The 22,630-nt window shown below is 34.7% G+C and overlaps 1 protein-coding gene across 2 annotated transcripts in view; it reads right to left on the reverse strand.

The window, feature by feature from the left end:
• CDIN1 (CDAN1 interacting nuclease 1) overlaps positions 1-22,630 on the reverse strand; it is a 141,669-nt gene that overhangs the window by 68,189 nt on the left and 50,850 nt on the right. For both annotated transcript variants that reach the window (XM_087951755.1, XM_026664540.2), the window contains exon 5: positions 21,817-21,889. In XM_087951755.1, coding sequence (XP_087807881.1) covers positions 21,817-21,889 — 73 coding nt within the window. The remainder of the gene's footprint in view (positions 1-21,816; positions 21,890-22,630) is intronic.

Genomic DNA, 22,630 nt, shown 5'->3' on the forward strand with positions numbered 1-22,630 from the left:
TACAGTGCAGATAAAATAAATGAGCAAAATATTTAATAAATAAGTACCCATAAAGGATTTCTCACCACTGTGCAATAGATGTAATAAAGAGGAAAATATTTTTAAATACTTTATTCAGTGTATTTTGAGTGGAAAATAAAGCTGCATAGCATGGAATAAAATATTTGTTTTAAGTTTTAGAAAACTCTGCAGTTTACATATTTCATAGAATTGCAGTAAAGTTTTTTATTTTTAATGTTCTTTCTAATAATAATTGCAAATATATACTTACGTTATACTGGAAATGTTCAGTGAATTAAATGCAACCAAAGATTTTTCTTAACGAAGGAGTGAACTTTACAACTGGTCTATAATCATTCTGTCACTATCTAATGTTTTCCATATCTTTGCAGCCCAGATTTGGTTGCCCAACAAAAATTAATTGGAGAGGACTTTGTTTCAAAAAGTATGTATATTTCAGAAGAGATATATCAGATATTTGAAAGCATGGTTTCAACATTTTGGCAGCACCTAGATGCAATGAGTGCTGCTACCATAAAATGGCTACCAGAGAAAGCAATAGCAGTTTTCAAAATAACTGCCCAGCTGGATTTGGCCAGACACATAACATCTACTTACCAAAATGGAAACTTAGGTTCTTTTTAGGGTTCTTGAATTTTAGTTGCATAAATCTTGATGACTGCTAGATGGCAGCAAAATAATACTGTTTGATAAATAGGTGGTAATAGCCCAACCCTATTCAAGTACCAAGACATTCAACAAGACCCCTTTCTTAGTCTGAAAAGCAAACAATCCATTAAATGGGAGAAGGCCTTCTTTAATAGTAACTCTTTATTTGTAGCATATTAATTTTAAACAAGGTTCCCTGGAATGTGTTACCATGTTTTCAACTGAATAACACAATTTATCTGTGCTTTGGTTTTTAAACATTTTATTCTGAATTGTGTGTAAGGAATACATCTGAATATTTTATCATGGAGTTCTAATGATATTGTCTTAGCAGTCAATAGGTTAAATTCAGTGGAACCTTTTATAGACAAAAGGAGTTTTCCTTTCAATGACTGACTTCATCTTTGGGGAATTTTTCTGTTGACTATATTGAAGGAAGGTGATGATCTTCACTGATTACTCCTTTCCACAGCAGTTCTCCTTGAGTGGGTTGGAGGATGAAAGGAAAATGAGAAAAATCCCCCCTCCACTTCCAGTAGCAGTCTGAACAGAATCCTGCTTGGTGACATGATGCTGGCAGAATCAAAAATCCAAGTACAGAATTTTAGATATTTTCTTTCCTTGTGTCTTCTGCTTTTAATTTATTTTGCTTACATTTTCAATCTCCTTTTCTCTTTTCTATGCTTTGAATACTCTTGTTTATATGATACATTTTCAGATCTATATATGCTGTCCTAAACTCAATGAGGAATGACAGGGATATAAATCCTCTTCCTCCTCCTCCTTCTCCTCAGCAGGAACTGCTTCTTGAATCTGTATAATCTAAAGCTTAAGGCATATCTCATATTCTACCATCTTCTTTTTCTATTGTCTTTAATTAAATTAAATATTCTCACTTTTAGGTTCCATATGTCCATATGCAACTTCATATTTTGCCTTTTCTTCTTTAAACATTTTGCTTGTCTCTGAAGATTTCATCAACTTTGTTATCATCGGGATATCAAAGATTGTTACACTTTCTTCAAATTGAATACATACAAGCATATATCATGATGTTCAATTCCAGGGCAAATCACAATGTACACAAAATAACAGAGTTGGAAGGGAACTTGGAGGTCTTTTAGTCCAACCCCCTGCTTAGGCAGGAAACCCTACACCACTTCAGACAAATGGTTATCCAATGTCTTCTTAAAAACTTCTGGTGTTGAAGCATTTACAATTTCCAGTGGCAGGTTGTTCCGCTGATTAATTGTTCTAAACTGTCAGGAAATTTTTCCTTAGTTCTAAGTTGCTTCTCTCCTTGATTAGTTTCCAACCATTGCTTCTTGACCTTCCATCAGGTGCTCTGGAGAATAGCTTGACTCCCTCTTCTTCTTGCTGTACATAGTACAGAAATAGGACAAAAATGGCATTTGAAAAAAATGAAAAACATATCAGAAAAAGAAGTAATAGCTAAATCTATTTTATATCAACACTGTTCACTATGCCAGTCTTTCAAGTCATCCTTGTTTCTATGTCTATGTCCATATGCAACTTCATATTTTACCTTTTCTTCTTTAAACATTTTGCTTGTCTCTGAAGATTTCATCAACTCATTAATTCAGTCTTCTCTTTTCTGTCAAGCTGTTTCATTGTTCTTTTATATATTTGTTTTATGATTCAGTCTTCATTTATTCTATCTCTATGACTAAACCATCTGAACATATCTTTTTTATACTGTTCATTCATGTTTGTATTCAATATTAATCATTCATTATCTATTAGTTCTTCACCCTATTTTTTGTTTGTTTCTTTATACGTCACCTTTTGGTACTGACAAATAACCAGAGGCAGCTAAGATACTCAACATATCTTCCTCCTCCTATTTTTCCCACAACAACCCTGGCTGGTGAGTTGAGCTGAGAGTGTGTGACTGGCCCAAAGTCCTCTTATTTTTTCTTATTTTATCACACATGCTTTTTAAGTACTCTATTCCCATTGATTCAATTTACTTTTATGTTTCTCTTTAGATGCCCAAGTTTCACTTCCATGTAACAAACTGGGCAGAAGTATCTTCTTATACAAAACTAGTTTGCTTTTTCTAATACACTTTCATTCTTCAAAATAGACCATGTACTACCCACTATCTTTCTTCTAGCATTTGCACTTCTTACAATGTCCTCATCCATTTTCCCATTTTTGGTCAACATTCTATCCAAGTACAGAAATTCAACTACTTACTCTAGTATTTCACGCCTGCCTTTATGTATAACCTGTTTATGTTTATTGTTATGTATGGTTTTTATATAGCTATAATTTTCATTCTATTTTTCCTGGTCAGGTATTATTATTTTATTCTTTGATACATAATTTGCATAAAAATAATCTAACCTGAAAATTAATGCATCAAATTTGCATCATAAAAACTAATATTTGCTGAACATCATTTGGATTGTTATTCAACAATGCAACTTCTGTATATAAAAGTATATGCATACTAATGGTCCCAAACATTAAGAATTCCACAAACACTTTTTTACATTTACCATAATACTTTAAATAGACATTTTTTCTCTTATTCCTTGTTCCTTGTTCAACATTCAAGCATTTAAGCATTCCATTTATTCCCAAGAATGCTTTACTTCTACTACATACCACTCTTATCAGCCAGCAACCAAACATCACCATCATATTCATTCAAAGCATCCTATAATCCACACCTATTTTCCTAATTGTACATTTCCTCTAAATCAATCAATATATAAAAAATAAACATTGTATCTCATTAACCTGCTAAAGAAAAACAAAAACAAAATAAAACTATTTTTCATAACCCTTATCTGGCTTAAAGCCATAAGGCAGTTGCAATCTTGTTCTCTATATTCATTTTTTTCATGTATGCTTATTCTTGAAAACTTACCTTATACTATGTATATAAAATAGATCTTTTTCTAAGGATATACTTAGTAAACAGTCTTTATTATCATGCCTTATTGAGTCTGGATTGCATAATATTGCAGGATGTTCCAAAAACTCAAATCTGGTTCTTCTCTTTCACTCAATTTGCTGAAGCATATCATGCAATTGCCCTCAACTAATGGTTTTCTTATCGCCCCCCGCTCCAACTCTTCAGATTCATACTTTGACATACATTTTAGTAATTTCATTCAGACCCATACATCTTTTCCTTTTCTCCAAGTTTTATAAACACGGTTTATATTTTTGTCCTTTCATCACATTTGTAATTCATGTTCTTTGCCATTTATTCCTTGTTCTAAGTCATAGTTTTTCATATGTGATGGTTGTCACCTGGTGGGTCCAGAGATGTTGATCTCCACTGCCCATCATGATTTTGATCTATTCAGATTGTCATTGATAGCAGATAATCAGAGTTGGAAGGGACCTTGTAGGTCATCTAGTCCAACCCCCTGCCCAAGCAGGAGACCCTACACCATTTCTGACAAATGGTAATCCAATCTCTTCTTGAAAGTCTCAAGTTTCTCTTTATTTCCAGGTTAAATCTCTCCTTGTTCAGTTTCCATCCATTATTCCTTGTCTGCCCTTCAGGCGCTTTAGAAAATAGCTTGACCCCTTCCTCTCTGTGGCAGCCCCTCAAATATTGGAACACTGCTATCATGTCTCCCCTTGTCCTTCTCTTCACTAGACTAGACATGCCCAGTTCCTGTAACCATCATAAGTTTTAGTCTCCAGTTCCCTAATCATCCTGGTTGCTCTTTTCTGTATTTTTTCTAGAGTCTCAACATCTTTTTTATAGTGTGGTGACCAAAACTGGATGCAGGACTCTATTCCTTTTTTTTTCTAAACAAAGTTTTTATTTTTTACAACAAACATACAAACAAAACATAAAAACATAAAACCCTCTTTCAATTATATACATGCAGTGTGTCAGTTTGTTACAATCTTTTGTGCTATCTTTTTTTTTTACCATTACTCACAAGTTATATAAATTCTCACCTTATCAATCTAGCTTGTGCTTATGTAATATCAATTATTAAACATTCATTTGACTAAACTATTTTTCCATCATTTTATACGAGATATTCTAATTTTCATTATGATTTAATCTTATACATTCATCCAATGGTTATATATTTTATATTGTATTCTATATCAATCTATTAACTTTTATTGTAAGGCTTACTAATCTATTTCTTTACCATGTCTTTTTATCTAACCATTGATAAAATAAATCCCATATCTTATAAAATTGTTTATCCTCTTGTTCTCTAATTTCAAATGTCAATTTACCAATTTCAGCACAGTCCATGATTTTCTTAATAATTTCCTCCTGCATAGGTATTTTTCATTTTTCCAATTCTCAGCAAATACAATTCTAGCCGCTGCTAAAACATTTACAATCAAATATTTCAATTCTTTACAATATATTTCCGATATAATTCTACTCTATTCTATATAGTACTCTATTCTTGAAAACTTACCTTATACTATGTATATAAAATAGATCTTTTTTCTAAGGATATACTCAGTAAACAGTCCTTATTATCATACCTTATTGAGTATAGGAGTACTATTACTAAGGCTTTATCAGTGGTATTAGTACCTCATTTGATCCTGTATCCCTCTGTTAATGCAATTTAGGATTGCATTAGCTTTTTTGGCTGCTGCTGCACACTTGCTGGCTCATATTTAGCTGGTTGTCCATTAAGATTCCAAGATCCCTCTCACAGTTACTGCTATTAAGCCTGGTTTCACCCAGTCTATATGTGTACTTTTCGCTTTTCTTGCCTAAGTGTAGGACTTTACTTTTTTCTACATTGAATTTCATTTTATTAAATACGGCCCAGTGTTCTAGTCTGTCAAGATCCATCTGGATCTTGAGCCTATCTTCTTGGATGTTAGCTATTCCTGCCAGCTTAGTATCATTTGCAAATTTGGTAAGTTCCCCTTCTATTCCCTCATCTAAATTGTTAATGAAGATATTGAAGAGTACTGGGCCTAAGACGGAACCTTATGGCACCCCACTGCTTACTTCCCTCCATGTAGACTTAGACCCATTAAGGACTACTCGTTGAGTGTGGTTTGCCAGCCAGTTGTGAGTCCATCTAGTGGTGGTGCTATCTCTTCCACTTTTTTCTACCTTACTAAGAAGTAGGGTGTAGTCTACTTTGTCGAATGCCTTGCTCAAATCTAAATATATTATGTCCATAGTACTTTGCTGGTCTACTAATTTAGTCACTATGTTGAAGAATTAAATAACATTGGTTTGGCATGATCTGTTCCTAACAAACCCGTGCTGACTGCTAGTTATTACTTTACTTGTTTCTAGATGTTGGCAGATCTGTTTTTTTATTATCTTTTCCAGTATCTTCTTGGGTATTGATGTTAGGCTGATTGGTCTGTGGTTTCCTGTTTTTTTTTTTTCTCCTTTTTTGAAGATGGAAACCACATCAGCTCTTTTCCAGTCCTCTAGTAGTTCCCCAGTGCTCCAGGATTTTTGAAAGATATGGTATAGTAGTTCTGAGATGACCTCTGCCAGCTCCTTTAAAACTCTGGGATGTAATCCATCAGCCCCCGGTGATTTGTGTTCATCAAGATCAGACAGGTGCTCTCTCTCTCTCTCTCTTTTTTTGTTGCTTATTTTAACTTTTATTTCTGATCTGTCTTTTACAGTTATATTTTTGGTGGGTTGAGCTATAGTTTCTTTTTGCGTGAAGACGGATGCAAAGAATGAGTTAAGCAGTTCTGCTTTCTCTCTGTTGCCTGTTACTTCCTTGCCGTCTTCTCTCTTTAGTGGACTGACTGCTTCCATGATTTTTTTCTTGTTATTTATTTGTTGGAAGAAACCTTTTTTATTATCTTTGACTTTTGTTGCAAGTCTTTGTTCATTCTGAGCCTTTGCTTTCTGAACTTCGTCTTTGCAGATTCTGGCTATCTGCTGATATTCTGCCTTAGTTGTATCTCCCTCTTTCCATTTTTTGTACCTTTTTTTCCTTTCAGTTTGCCAGAGAGATCTTTGTGCAGCCATGCTGGTTTCTTCTTGGATTTCTTGTTTTACTTTCTCAATGGTATTGTGCTGGTCTGGGCTTGTATGATTGTACTTTTCAGAGTTTCCCAAGATTCTTGAGTTGTTTTCCCCTTTAGGATTTTCATCCATGGAATCTTTCCCAAGTTCTCTCTGAGTTTAGTAAAACCAGCTCTTTTAAAATCTAAGACTCTGGTGTCATTATGTTCTATTGCTTTGTGTTATGTTGAATTCTAGTATGACATGGTCACTCTCACCCAAGGTTCCCGTAGTTTCAACTCCCTCTATCACTTCTTCTCTGTTTATAAGAATTAAGTCCAGTATGGCTGTCCCTCTAGTTCCATCCTCTACTTTTTGGAGTTGTCAGCTAGGTTAGTTAGGAACCTATTTGATTTCTCACTTGGTGCAGAATTAGTTTTCCAATTGATATCAGGATAATTGAAGTCCCCCATTGCTATTGTAGTGTTTCCTGCACATGTTTGTTAGCTGGTTGGCAAAAAGGACATCTATTTTTTCTGCTTGATATACACCCATGGCCATGTCGTTCTTTTTTCTTTTATATTGACCCATATGCATTCTAGAAGGTTTTCATCTTTGGTTTGAATAGAACAGTTTTTAGTATCAAAGGGAAGGTATAGAACAGTTGATCCACTTTAATCATACCAAAGCAAGTTATATAGAATGTTCCTGAAAAAGATATTGGTTAGTTATATCGGATAGAATGTCACATTCACAATGCAAACTCAGTTTTATTCCAGGCACGTTCACCCTAATCTAGAGACAAGTTTACAAGTCAATATAGATTCCAGCTGCAATATATGCACTCAACTGACACACTCAAAATGAATCATGTTTCCGAATTTAGCTGTATTGTAGCCAATTGTGTTTTTGTCATGACTATATTTTAAACCAGCCGAAGTTTGTCTGTGGCACATTCTATTGAACAGAAATTACTCACATAAGGTGTCCAGCACTTCTCAGCTTATGGCTAGATTCACACATTACAATAAGCTACAGTTTGTATTAATCACAACTGAAGATATTATGACCTAGTTCATATATAGTGAGTGGTCTATTGACATAGAGTAGTCCAATGACAAAGATGCAAACAATGGACTTGAAGAATGAGTAAAATAAGAATACAGTGGTTAAATTTAAGGTAAGTTTTTTTTAAAAAGTCTTAAAAATCATATTTATTTATTTATTTATTTTGTGTACCTTTTAAAGGCCATATAGGGATCTGTCAGAGAAAAGTCAAATCTGACTAAGAAAAACACCTAAGCAGCTTGCAATTGTGATTAGGAGGGTTTTTGCACAACTTTGTCTTGTGGTGAATTCAGGAGTGGGATTCATTTTTTTTAACAACCGGTTCTGTGGATGTGGCTTAGTTGGGGGTGTGTGGTTTGGTGGTCATGTGACTGGGTGGGAGTGGCCAACTTGACATCACTCATATCAAGGGGCACTTCTCCTCGCCTGGCCTCTCATGACAGTGGGGATGCTGCAATGGTCATAAGTGTGAAAAATGGCCATAAGTCACTTTTTTCAGTGCCATTGTAACTTTGAATGGTTACTAATTGAACTGTTGTAAGTCAAGGTTTACCTGTACAAAAATACAAAAAGCTTCTTTGCTTGCAAAAAGCTGCCCTAAATACCAATCATTAGATTAAAAATATCTGCAAGCCAGAGTTACAAATCAGGCAGGGTGCCAGAGTACCTTGAGGAATGAAAATAGTTAAAATGCAGTGATAATTATCAAGCAGCCATTTCTTGCTCATAAAGTGAAACCCTTTAGCAGAGAGGTCATTTAAGCTCTCCAGAAAAAGCACACCCAGGAAAAGCAATCCTTAGATCCCTTTGCACCACTTAAAGATACCAGCTAGTCTCACTCACCTTACAAGATAGCCTAAGGAAATCATCCAGATTTAAGGAAAGATCACATGCCCCCCAGAAAGGCAGTAAAAACATCAGTGCCAAGCTTGCATCCTGCCTCTTGGAAGTATACCCCAAAAGCACAGTGCCAGATAGTACTAAAGTAGTGAGGAAGACCCCCTCCCCAGATAGAAAAAGAAACCATGAGGCAGGAAAAAATTCAAACACAATACAAATAATTAAATCACAATAGTAGTTGTTGCTTGTTGAAGCTCAATAGGGATAATTATCCCATCAATAAACACAGGATTAAACTTCACTAAGCACAGAATTAACCTTCACCAAAAACCAGATTTAGACCAAAACTCAGAAAGGATATGTAAATTCACGTTTGAATGTTAATCTTTCTAGCTAGCTAAGAAGCCTTGCTGAATGTCACTCATTTTGGTTCCCTGTCACTAAAAGCTTTGCTTCATTATTCAATTATTTCTTCAAAGTGCTGATTGTCCAGGGAAGCATTTCCTCCCAACAGCACTATAAAAATCTTAAAACAACCTTTCCCCTTTAAGAAAGTCAAGCCTCAGAAGCTCCAGAGACGGGAAGTCTATGCGTACTGACAAGAATGTAATAAGGGTGGAAAAAACAAAAGGAGATTGCTTCTAACTACTGGTTCTCTGAACTGCTTAGAAAGTTAACAAGGGGTTCTATAGAACCGGACAGAACTGGTACAATCCCACCCCGGGTGAATTGCTAGATCATCAGACCCTGTTTACAAGTCATTCATGTCCCAGTCACGTCCAGACCTGCAACACAGTCTATATAAGGCTGCCCTTGTAGTGTATGCAGAAGCTTCAGCTAACACACAATACATCTGAAGCTTCTGGATAGTTATGTGTGCTCCTCCAGCAGTGCATATTACACACCTCTGCTCCGCAAACTGCATTGGTCGCTAGTTTGCTTCCAATTCGATTCAAAATGCTGGTTTTAACCTTTAAAGCTTTCGGAGAGATCACCTCTCTCTGCCCACCGCATTAGATCTGGCAGGGAAGGCATGCTGCAGGTGCCACTAGCTAGGACATTTCTTCTCTGCCATGGCACTTGCCTTATGGATCAGTCTTCCCTCCTCTGAAATTAGATTAGCTCCATCCCTTTTGACATTCTGGAAGTCCCTCAAGACTTGGTTTTTATCAGACCTCAGGCTCCTACACTGAATTGTACAAAATGTTACATACTATTTAAGAATGGATCTTGTATTATGTATAAATGACCTTGTATATGTCCTGACCACAAGCCATGTAGCCTTGGGCATGATCATTCCTCACTACTGCTTTTGTCACATTACCCAAGAAAGAAAGGCAATTTTCCAAAACAGATCATCTCCCTGATTAAACTTTGCTGAAAATATAAAGAATTTTGAGGTAGGAGTCTTAATGATACAAATATATCTTTAGGCAAAAATGATTTATTATATTACCTTCAAAGAATTCCTTGGACCATGTGATATTTTCTCTATGAATTTGTATTTCTATTAAAAATGCTGAAGGTACTATGAATTATTTTCTTAAACAATTATCTTGATGCAAACTTGTACTATAGTATCTTTTGTATACAGACTTTGTTCAGGGTGGATATTTATTATTCTATCCACAGTTTCAATGCTCTTCTCCTATTTTGCTCAAATTTTACATAATTTGCAGGAAAATTACATTAGTTTTCAAGAAGCTAAGTCAAAGTGGAGGAGTAAGGTCATAGCTCAGTGAACATCTGCAAGGAAGTAATAAAACGGGTAGTTGTAAAATTAGAGACAAATGTATCTGTACAATAATTTTTGCTCTAGGAAGATCATTTGAAGAAATTGTTCTGCACTATCACCATTTACTGTATGAACTTTTCAAACTTTAGAAACCTTTTATTAATTTAATTTTGAGAAGCTCAAGAGCTTTTAGAATCAACTGAAATTTAGTATCTTTCTTTCTGATATGTAATTATGTGTGTTCACATACAAATTATATAAAAGCCAAATTGGCCTGATGGTTAAGGCCATGAATTCAAGTTCCAATAGCCATGAAAGCCAATTGGGTGACTTCTGGCCAGTCACTCTCTCTTAACCCAACCCATCTCAGGGAGGTGTTGTTGTGGGGAAAATGGGAGAATGAAGATATATTAGATATGTTTGTTGCCTTGACTTAGTTGCAAAAATAATAAAAGTGTTATATAAATTAAATAAATAAATGCCACTACACTACTTACATATATGTTCTGAATAGTTTCTTATTAATAAAGCAGAAGTTGTAAAAGCAATTTTTTACATTGCTAATCATATAAAAGTATGCTATTCAAGTATTTACCTAAGAAAAATATTACATTGTGTTTTTAATTAATGTAACTTCAACTGGAGTTGAAGTTTTATTTGCTGGGAAGACAACAATGGACTTACACAAGCTCTCTCTCTCTCCTTGGTGTAAAATCTTAAATTCAGGATCATCTTCATATGAGTACATTTTTTTCAATAAATTACTTACCATTACCAAAAAGACTTTGTAATGCTTCTGGGACGAATTGAAGCAGTTTTCTTTATTTTAGACTTTACATAAAACATTTTATCTCTTCTCATTGAAACAGCAGGAACCTATGCTAGCAGTTTTCATCAATCATTGCTAAAGAGGGTTCTAAGAGCAGCAATGGGACTAAGAGACAAGGGGATGCTCATTCTTAATTTAGATTATGAACTAGAACTACTATGATACTAGCCAGTATAAACCATTCTAAGACTCTGTCAGCTAAAGGTCAGAAATAGCAGGTTGAAATGGCTTTTAAAATGTTTCTTTTGCTTTGAAATGTTAGCTGGGCATCCTGAATTGAATATGAGAAAGGAAGCTCTTTTTCGATCAACAAACGCCAATCAATCAAATGCAACAACTGGATGATCTTCATGTTTGTGTCAATTGTGTCCTGCTGCCTTCACTTTGATCTTCCATGTGAGTATTTGCCATCAATGTTAAAGTGTAGGGTACAGGAAATTGCTATACTATTGTAGGTTCCTGCCCCCATATTTTCCCATGAGCTATGTACATGAGGTATGTACAATGTAGATTTTACACAAAATTAAAAGTATAATTTGGAAAAAAGAGTGCAAATTTTCTGAAATAACCAATTATTATCCAATGTTATAGCTAATTTAAGCTAGGAATAATATGGGACAGAATGTTCTTCACAGTGGATCTGTTCAAATGTTAGAAAAAGATTCTTTCCTTCAAGGTTCAGAAAAAAATATACTTAACAACTAGGACCTTTACATGTGCTATGTTAGTAACAACAGTAGGAATGACTACAAATTGATCTAACCATGTTTTGAGGGTTCTCTTGATTGATTCATCTCTCAACATTGAAAAAGTTGTTTTCCCTTTCTCTGAATTCCAGTGTTTGGGAAGTAAGAGTGAGGAACAGCTGATACCTAAGCCATACTCGGCTATTGTGTCAAACAGGAATAGACTACCTATTTTAAAGACTTTTTACCTGCTGAACTAGAATTAGGCTTATAAGATCTATTTCTCTTTAAGGCCCATGGTTTTGAAAAATTTTGAAAGAACAAAATATTGTTTAATATATATGGGACACCAGGGTTTTCACATGGGGAACAAACATTCTCTTTAATGTCATTCTTATGTTTATTTATTTTTAAGAAATGATGTTGGCTGAAAAGTCCCTAGCACATTGCATGTTAAGTCTTAAACACATTTTGTTCCAGGACACATAGCTTCAGTGGAGATGCAAGCAGGGGTGTGTGGGCATTATCACTGCATAAACTCATAGAATAGAATAGAATAGAATAGAATAGAATAGAATAGAATAGAATAGAATAGAATAGAATAGAATGGAATGGAATGGAATGGAATGGAATGGAATGGAATGGAATGGAATGGAACAGAACAGAACAGAATAGAATAGAATAGAATAGAATAGAATAGAATAGAATAACAGAGTTGGAAGGGACCTTGGAAGTCTTCTAGTCCAACCCTCTGCTTACGCAGGAAATCCTACACCACTTCAGAGAAATGGTTATCCATATTCTTCTTAAAAACTTCCAGCATTGAAGCATTTACAACCTCTGGAGGCAAGTTGTTCCACTGATTAATTGTTCTAACTGTCAAGAAATTTCTTCTTAGTTCTAGGTTAAACATATGTTATCATGTCACATGGACATGATTTTCTAATATTATTAATTATACAGTCAAGGAAAATTATCGGATGACCACTATCTGATGACATAGAGATTAACAGCTTGCACCCCTCTAATATTTTGGATCAACAAGTAGAAAATTGCAACATAACATATTGTTAGAAACTTGCAGAACCCGCAGGTACATAGAAATTCATGTACCTATAAGTCTGCATTTAATTGTGGTTACTACTATGAGTTATCTCTATTTTTAAGCATGAATAACAATTTATTTAAAATTCTTGTGCAAGTATTACAATCTGCCTTTGAAGAAAAACTGCACTTCAATCATTACATGGCTGACTGTGAAAAAAAAATCTAATCCATCTTCTCATCTTTCAGTTTTCTATGGTTAACAGTCTCCCAGACTACTAACTCCTGTTCATAATGTTCCTGTTATCACCATCTTTCTCTTGTACTTCAGTGATCATATATTACTTCTCAACTTCTACTGTTTCAATCAGCACTAAAATAATTTCATCTCTAATTGTAACTCATCATTTACCTTCAAGAAAAAAATAGTTATTGAATTTTTAATTTTTGAATTGTGTCTTAATAGTTGAAGCTGATATTTTAATTTCAGATCTCACTATTTACTTATGTTTAAAATTGAAAAATCAGCTAATTCATAGTAACTTAATGAAGGAATACTGTTTTTAAAAGACAAGCAATCTTTATTGGTTATATAAGAAATTGTCCATATATTTTCAAACATCTTTATGAAATCACTTAGACTGTCCAGAACTGGGGTTTGGTGAGCATAAAAATTAATATCTGGAATAAGTAATGAATGGGATGAAGACCAATAAATTGAAACTCTACTCTGATAAAGAACAGGTACTATTACCAGATGTTTAATTAATCAGAAACATGTTTAAGCTATATGGATATGGTTGTATGCACTATAAGAAATATATATTTATTTATTAATGACTCAGTTATGTTCTAATTATTTTACCAAACTCCAGGCACTTACAGTAAAATTCCTAAAGACAGCAAAAAGAATCATGTATAAAGACCAAAAATTAAAATGAACAATTAGCAATACAATTAATTCAAAATTATTAAAAACAGCTAGTGAAACACTTAATTCCTAAAGGTGCAGTGACAATGTTTTTCTTATGGATGGAGCCCAATTAAATAAGTGCAAGCTTTTCTACAGAATTGGGACAAACATAAATAAAGCCTTTTTCTTGGATCCTATTTTTCTGCCCTAGAGCATTACCTGGATCAGGGGTCCCCAACCACCGGTCCGCGGAACAAGTCCTACCGGGCCGCTGGTTGCTGGGCGCCGCCATCTTTATGATGAAAAAGTGCTTCCGGTGAGCTTTCCCGGTAGAAAGCTCACCGGAAGCACTTTTTCATCAAAAAGATGGCGCCAGCGCTTCGGTGAGCTTTTACAGGTAGAAAGCCATTTCTACCGGAAAAGCTCACCGGGGCTTGCCGCCATCTTTTTGATGAAAAAGTGCTTCCGGTGAGGTCACGGGCACTTTTTCATCAAAAAGATGGCGGCGCCCAGCTGATGCCAGTACCGGGCCGCGGCGCCCAGCTGATGCCGGTACCGGGCCGCGGCATAAAAAAAGTTGGGGATCACTGACCTGGATGATCACTAAAATGGTTAGATTCTCCTTAGAAAAGATGATTCTGAAAGTAATCCAGACACAAACCATATACAGTTTTATAGGTCATAAACAACACCTTTAATTGGGGTTGGGAATTAAGAGGGATGAAATGCCTTGTTTGTGAAGTCCAAGTTATCAGTTCAGATTAGGGGAATAATTATTGCTTTCCTGGACAGAGAACTTGGCCAATCTTGTGCTTTTGGTAGCTTTTCAGTGAAATTATTGCACTGTACTGTTTGCAGGGCTAACTTTGAAGACTATTTAAAAAGCACAGCTTGTCCAAGAAAAAAGACCCTATATCATATACTTGAACATTGATATTTAAATAACTAACTTTCAGATGTTTATTTAATTCTAAGAGAGTTGTATCTGTTTAGCAATTAGTCCCATTTCATCCTAAGACACACACTTAGTGGGGTGGGGAGGACAGATACTTCCCAGAGAATGATCAGATAAGAGGGAGAGGAGCCCACAGTTGCACAACAGACAGACAAAGAAACTCAGAAGGGATCCTCACTAACTTATCAGGCTGTAAAAAGAGACCGTACTTTGTACTTTCAGATGTGAAAGATTCTGTTAATAAAGTAGAATTTGTCCATCTGGTCTATTTCCTGTCTTGTCTACCTGTGAGGGCTGACAACACTAGGTCATCTTTAGCTATCCTGGTCATGTTCAGCTATCCATCATCTATGAAGATAGCATTATTTTGGGAGAAAGCTTCCTCCTCAGCCCACTAATCATATTAACTTGTCAGGAATCCATTGTAGGTGTTAGGCAAATACCCTTTATGTTTCTTGGCATTTTAACTTGATATTTTATGCAGCTCTTTTTATTCTGCTCTTCTGCTGTTGTTATTTTTGCCATGTACTTTTTTAGAATGGAAGCTTTTATATAGCGATGAAATATTCATAAAATAAAATAAGCATTAAAAATATCATTACTCTCCTGGGAAGTATGCATGATCTTCCTTTTTCTAGTCTTCAGAAAGAGTTTGAAAATATATTTATTCAACTATGCCCTCAACAATTTCAGTGAGCTATGCTTTTAATTAACATCATATGTTGTTATTTTCTTCTGTATTTTGTCTTGTTTTTACCATTTTGTGCTTTATTCCTTTATATCATTTCTATAATATGTTTATCATTAAAGCAATCCCAAAGTAAAGTCTGATTTGAGACTTTCTCATGTTGTATTTTTAAACTGAGTTCCACTTCTGTAATTTTTGCTGAACTGTTACACTACAAATCTATTAGTGGTAAACATTTCTCCATCAAGAGAATCTGTTCTTTTCATTTTTACAAAGTTCCTGGTTTTCAACTTTTTATGATTATTGCGATTATGAATTTACATATTTTGGCTCTTAGCCCAATAAATCTTGGGTTGTATATTTATATTGTAATAAAGTTAGAAGTTATTTTGAATCATTGTTAGAAAGCAGTCATTTCATTCATTAACAAAATAAATAAGCATAACTTTTCATGTTGAACTTAGATTGCTGGATCCCTAGATACTTTCTTATAGCATTTAAACAACAAAATGCACCAGATTTAGAGCTCTTGATCCTAGGAAGTTAGTGCCTGTACTTTCCTGCCATAATACATTTTTAGAATGTAAATATTTCAGTTATAATACAATCATATGACAAAGTTTATACCAAAGGGAGGAAATTAATACCAGCAGTCCTAAAACAGTTCAAGGCAAAAACTCTTGCTCAGTTTTATGTGGAAGATAACAGAATAACAGAGTTGGAAGGGACCTTGGAGGTCTTCTAGTCCAGTCACCCACACAAGCAGGAGACCCTATACCATTCTGAATAAATAGCTGTCCAATCTCTTCTTAAAAATCTCCAGTGTTGGAGCATCCATATTATGGAGGCAAGTCGTCCCACTGATAAATTGTTCTCACTGTCAAGAAATTTCTCCTTAGTTTTGGTTTTCTTCTTGATTAGTTTCCATCCATTGCTTCTTGTCCTGCCTTCTGGTACTTTGTGGCAGCCCCTCAAATATTGGAACAATATTATATCATCACTAGTCCTTCTTTTCAATAGACTAGGCATAACCAATTGCTGTAATGTAGATATGACTTTATATGAAGAAATATTCTCTCAAGAGAATATTTGCTAAGATCCATACTGCCAGCTCCATGGTGTATCAAAAGCATAGTACCTAGGTCCAAGAATGCCCCAAGTAGAAGAAAAACCATAGTGGTGAATCATAACATATTGGTTAAAGGTAACATTCATCCTAAGGGCCTGTTTCCAGTAATTTTGAAACATGACCATTCCCCATGCTTCATGGATGAGGGAATGGGGTACTTTGAGCTTGCCATGGATTTCTTTTGATCATCTAGGTTTGTTGTTGTGGTTGTTGTTGTTGTTGTTGTTCAGTCATGAAGATATGTGTGACTCTTTGCTACTCCACAACATGCCACACCATAGGGGACAAAAAGTTCTTCAAAAGTTGAATGATAATGAATACTAAAATGAAATCAGCACCTTTTTCCATATCAGGGTTCTGATAGTGACCTTCCCAAAAAAGGGTTTTTTAGAGCTAGGGAAAATGTGCTTCCATTGACTTTATTGCAGGAATATTCACCGAAACCTCACTAATATAATGCAACTATCCATGTATCTCTGAAGAAATAGAAATTGTTCAACATATTGTATTTATTTTTACAGGTACAAGCAACATCTCCCAAGGACAGAGATATATTCCACTCATGTCCTTTTTTTTAGCCCCCCACCATGCTACATGAACTCAGATGCCAATTTTTATGTGGCTGGGTGAAAAAGTTGCAATAACTAGTGCAAATGTGACGAATTTGTCAGTCAATACCCTTAATATTAGAATTAGAATTAGAAGAACTTTATTGTCATTGTACAAGTACAACGAAACTGTGGATGCACCCCAGCAACTGTTCGCAATATAATAAAACAAAGCACTTAAAAATGAAGATAAGAAAGAGTACCCACATCTCCATTTGCAATTTGAGAGTACAATATCTACGAATATACACAAAATATATTTTATTTATTTATTTATTTATTTGATTTGTCAATTGTTTACAAGATAATAAGTATAAGTGTATACATAGTTGTGAATACATGAGATGGGTACATATAAGAAAAATAAAAGAATAGAGAAACAATAGGACAGGGACGGTAGGCACGTTGGTGCGCTTATGCACGCCCCCTACAGACCTCTTAGGAAAGGGGTGAGGTCAATGGTAGACAGTCTAAGGTTAAAGTTTTTGGTGTTTGGGGAAGAGACTACAGAGTCGGGTAGAGTATTCCAGACATTGATTACTCTATTGCTGAAGTCGTATTTCCTGCAATCAAGTTTGGTGCGGTTTACTTTGAGTTTGTATCTATTGTGTGCTCTTGTGTTGTTATGGTTGAAGCTGAAGTATTCATTGACAGGTAGGACATTGCAATGTATGATTTTATATACCATGCTTAAGTCAGACCGAAGACGGCGTAATTCAAGGTTTTCTAGTTCTAGAATTTCAAGTCTGGTGGCATAAGGTATTCTGCGAGTAGAAGAGTGGAGAACTCTTCTTGTGAAATATTTCTGGACTTTCTCAATTGTGCTAATATCAGATACGTAATGAGGGTTCCAGACTGATGAACTGTATTCGAGTATTGGTCTAGCAAATGTTTTGTATGCTCTGGTTAGTAGTGTGATATTGCCAGAGAAAAAGCTACGTAGGATTAGGTTAACAACTCTTAATGCCTTTTTGGCTATGTAGTTGCAGTGGGCTCTAGCACTCAGATCATTAGAGGTGAGTATTCCAAGGTCCTTTACAGAGCTTGGGTCATCAACAAGGTCTTGACTATTCAGCTTGTATTTTATTTTCTGATTTTTTTTTGCCAATATGTAAGACAGAGCATTTATTTGTTGAGATTTGAAGTTGCCATTTGTTTGACCATTCGGATACATAGTCAAGATCTTTTTTGTAGGGTAGCAGTATTGTCTGTAGTATTGAACAGCTTTATATCATCAGCGAAGAGAACGCAATTGCTCTTAATATGATCACAGAGGTCGTTTATGTAGAGTATGAAGAGAGTTGGTCCTAGAACGCTGCCCTGAGGGACACCACTATTGACAGGTACTGGATTTGATAGGATATACATCCAACACTGACTGTAACGCTTAGCCAAGTATAATACACAAGAGATGGATTGTACTGTAATATGTTATTATACATCTGAATGGGGTATTAAGATTTCACATCTTTTCACATCTTAATGAGGTAGTGACTTTGTGTTTATTTGCGGTTCGGATGGCCCAGGGAAAGAAACTATTTGTTAGTCTAGTGGTGTGGGATTTTATTGACCTAAAACGCCATCCAGATGGCAGCAGGTCAAAAAGATAATTGCCAGGGTGTACTTTATTAATTTTTATCTGTTTTGGTTTTATTTATTTTATTGATATGGTGATCTCTGATAACAATACATAATAATACATTTGATTTGAATTATGCTGAATCATATATCATAATGTCCAAATATTTTTTCTCTCAGGTGTGTATGGACAGGATTGCAATGTAATGAATCACAAAAGATTCAAATAAAACCTGGTTCTTTTTTTCCTCTTTCCAGCTGTGTAACTGAAGGGGATATGACTTTGGATAAATACAGTCTGCAATCCTTGATATATATAAATCATTCAGCTTAAAAGTGAAATCTAAGTCCAATAATCATTTTCAAAACTGTATATTGTTAAACCAGAACAATAAACTGTTTCTGTCAGTCTCTCAGTGTCAATTCCTATACCTTTCAGTATAGAACAATTTAAAGCTATACATTGATCTACTGAAAGTAATAGTACATATACAATACACACCTGCCCCTATGGGAAGATTCCCCCTCATCTACTGTTAAAGGTAAAAATTAGAAATACAAACCAAGACTGACTGAGGCCAGCAGCTCATTAAAGCTGGGGTGATTTCCCCTATATAGAATTCTATTGATCTCCATAGTCCGAGCTAGACAAAAAGTGTGGTCAGGGAGGGGATGATGGATGCCTTTGCCAATAGTACTGAACAAACCTGTTAGCTAATTGCTACCAAAGACAATTATCCCTGCATTGCTTCATAATGGAAACACATTACAAAACTCTAATATACACACAGGGAAATTTGATGATTTGACTGCAGAGCCATGTGCATTGAATTTCATTGCCAAAGGCCAGCCAGGTCATTGCTGTGAAAGGAGAAGAGAATGTCAGAATAAAAGCTACCCTACCTTTCAGCTCTTTTCTAAGATCACTTTGTGCCAACTCATCTGGCATGAATAAAAGCTTCCCCCCACCCTCAAAAGAAGCATTCTCTTGGAAAAACATTACTATATTACAGTTGCTTTAACCATAGTTAAGATTTTTATGCTGACATTCAGACTACTGGCAATTAATGTTAGTTTAAACTGCAGTCACACACTCTCTGAGCTTGGGAATTGGATAAGTGAATGCATCACATCAATTTGTTATTAAAAATCCAAAAGGAAATAATAACACTTCTAATAATCAAAACACTAGTACAGTATAGAAATATTTCAAGGTAATAGCATGTTTGAATATACACAGTTGAAACCATTGTTCTTTCTCTTTCTAGAAAATAGGTGCTTAAAATACATTTTTTTTCTAAATACAGTTGTATTCTAAATATGGTTAGCACATAAACTAAAGGTTTGCGCTGCCAATGTTGGAGCTTAAGATTCTTAGCCACAATTCATTTAAAAACTTCTATTCAGTTGTTTGACTATATAATATTACAGAATGATGGAAATTAAATACGAGACAAAGCTATGCCACCATTATAAAAATAGATTAAACAGCTGCAGAATTTATGATCAATCTATTAGCTTTATAATTCACAAGCCAACATATTCCATTTTATAGGGTCTGATACTGTGCAGCAGAGAGTAGTCTACCTGCCTCAGATTGTGCAGACTACTATTTTGACAAGATCTGGATAGCAGTAGGTCCAAAGCAATCAGAAGGTTGACTTTGACAAATGGAGGTGCTGCAGCGAAGTTGAAAATAACACACATCCACTTTAATCTCTTTCTTGATTAAATCGAAACCATACCATTCTGACATCATGTGATTTGCTCATGAAGCATCACTGCAGGTTACTTTAAAGGCTACATCTATTGAAATGATATTGAATTTTTAAAGGAAGTACTTTAATTCATTCAAATGAAACTGTCATGAAGTAACCCTACCAGTCACCAACCACAAAGCTTCCCCCCCAAAATAAAAAAGGTGTATAGAAAAACCCTAGCTTAAAAAAAAAAAAAGAGGGAAGGAATAATAATAATAAATCCCTTTTCTAATCTATTGGATGATAGATTTTTTTTTCCAGACTGCTTATTTTTTACCTTCAAAGAATAAAAAAAATACATGTGTCAAGTATGTTCTAAATCCTTTCACCATTCTCATAGTCAAATTCCAAATGTAAACATTACAATAGATAATAAAAATGCAAAAGATGAAATTGTCTTTCTTACATGAGACTAGGCAAATATTTATGGGGCAATTGACAAACTCCTGCCTAGTAAAGGAGCCAACACTGAGAGCAATTACCCTGATATTCATGACTCACTTTGAATATCACATTGAATATTACTCATAAATCTTTTACGAGCACATCCCCAGAGTTCACTTAACAGCCGGTTTTAATCATGCAGTTGACACAGAGAAAATAACAAAATGTATTTTTTCAGTGGCAAATTAATTTAGCCTTGAACCTCCCTCCTGAAGCTGTATTCTTTTCATTTTTTTTCTGTCTAATACTGAACTCAGTTAAATTCACCTTAAAGTTTTGAGGTTCCAGAATGTTAAAGTAGATTGTTTCTTTTCAATAATTATTTCGCAAAATTATTTATGCCATGAACCAATTACAGTTTAAGAACTTTGAATTTTTACTAATATCTAAATGAAATTCAAGAACATGCTTATTTCTTGAATTCTTGATGAAAGGATTGCACCCCAACAGAAGAATTCTACCAGTAATATTTTGCCTTAAAATATGACAGCAGGCTATTAGAGTGTATTTTTAAAGGGAGGTAAACAATTATATATAGTATGTTATAATCTGTTACCATAACTGTTATATCTTAAAAGAATCAATTCCACATGTAATATTAAGAAATATTATTTTTCTGTACAAAAGTGTTTTGAAGACAGCAACTAATATAAGTTTTATGTTGAGGGATAACATATTCAGTGCAAAAAAACCACAGAGGATGAAAACAACTTACGTTATGGTTCTTACTTAATTATTTAATTAATTTTATCTATATCCTGCCTTTCCTCCAAGAGCTCAATGTAGAATATGCAATATAACCTTAATAATTTTTCCCTACAACAACTGGGTATTTAAAAAGCTGTCTTTTATTCACTTTACATTTTTAGTTGTGTATCAATAAGCTTAAATATTTCTAAATTACTTACGTACTGATCCATCTTGTTCTTGCAGAAATCTTTCTAACACAATTCGAGCCATAAGTGATGGGGCAAAATCCACCTTAGAAGAAAGATAAACCGTAACCAACTTTCATTAAAATGTGGTTTTATTTCATCACTTAGATCAATAAAGAGGTGTCAAAGATGCATCTTCCATTATCTCAGTCATCCTTTCTGAAAGTTACATTTCTCTGACATGAGTTTTGTTACAATCTGATAAATAAATCTTTTTGACCACAACATACAACAATGTTATATGCAAGTGTATTTTTGTTGCAATGTATGGACTTGGATTTCAATTTTAAAACATTGACATTATAGTTCATTTTACTGATTTGTGTTTATTACATTGTTTGTAATGATCATGGACAAGATTAAACAACATGTTTAACATTTATACAGTAGAAATGAAACCTGAAACAAAAGGTTGCAGTATGACTTCATTAATTCACAGTGTCACTTAGCTGACTCCTTTGGCATACTCTGTTCCTTCTGCCCATGCATGTTTTCAAGTTCAACTAAATTACTTTGTGGTTGAGATTGCTCAATGCTCCTTCTTGGCTGCTCTCTTTCTCTCATTGTGGGGAAGAGGAGAGATTGTATTTTCATTTCTTAGCACTTTTATGTAGGTTCACGACCAGATTTGCGACTGCAATATTATTACAATATTACCTTCCCCAATTTGGTCTCCTCTAGATGGAGATCATTACATGTTTTACCCTAGTTTTACCCCATTCTTCATAACAAAATAATGTATCAAATAACAAAGATATTTCAATTTATTTTTCCAATATAGCTATTA

Source organism: Notechis scutatus, chromosome 1, assembly GCF_049901735.1.
Source record: "Notechis scutatus isolate UNSWTSFEM ecotype Mainland chromosome 1, rNotScu1.2, whole genome shotgun sequence".
NCBI lineage: Eukaryota > Metazoa > Chordata > Lepidosauria > Squamata > Elapidae > Notechis > Notechis scutatus.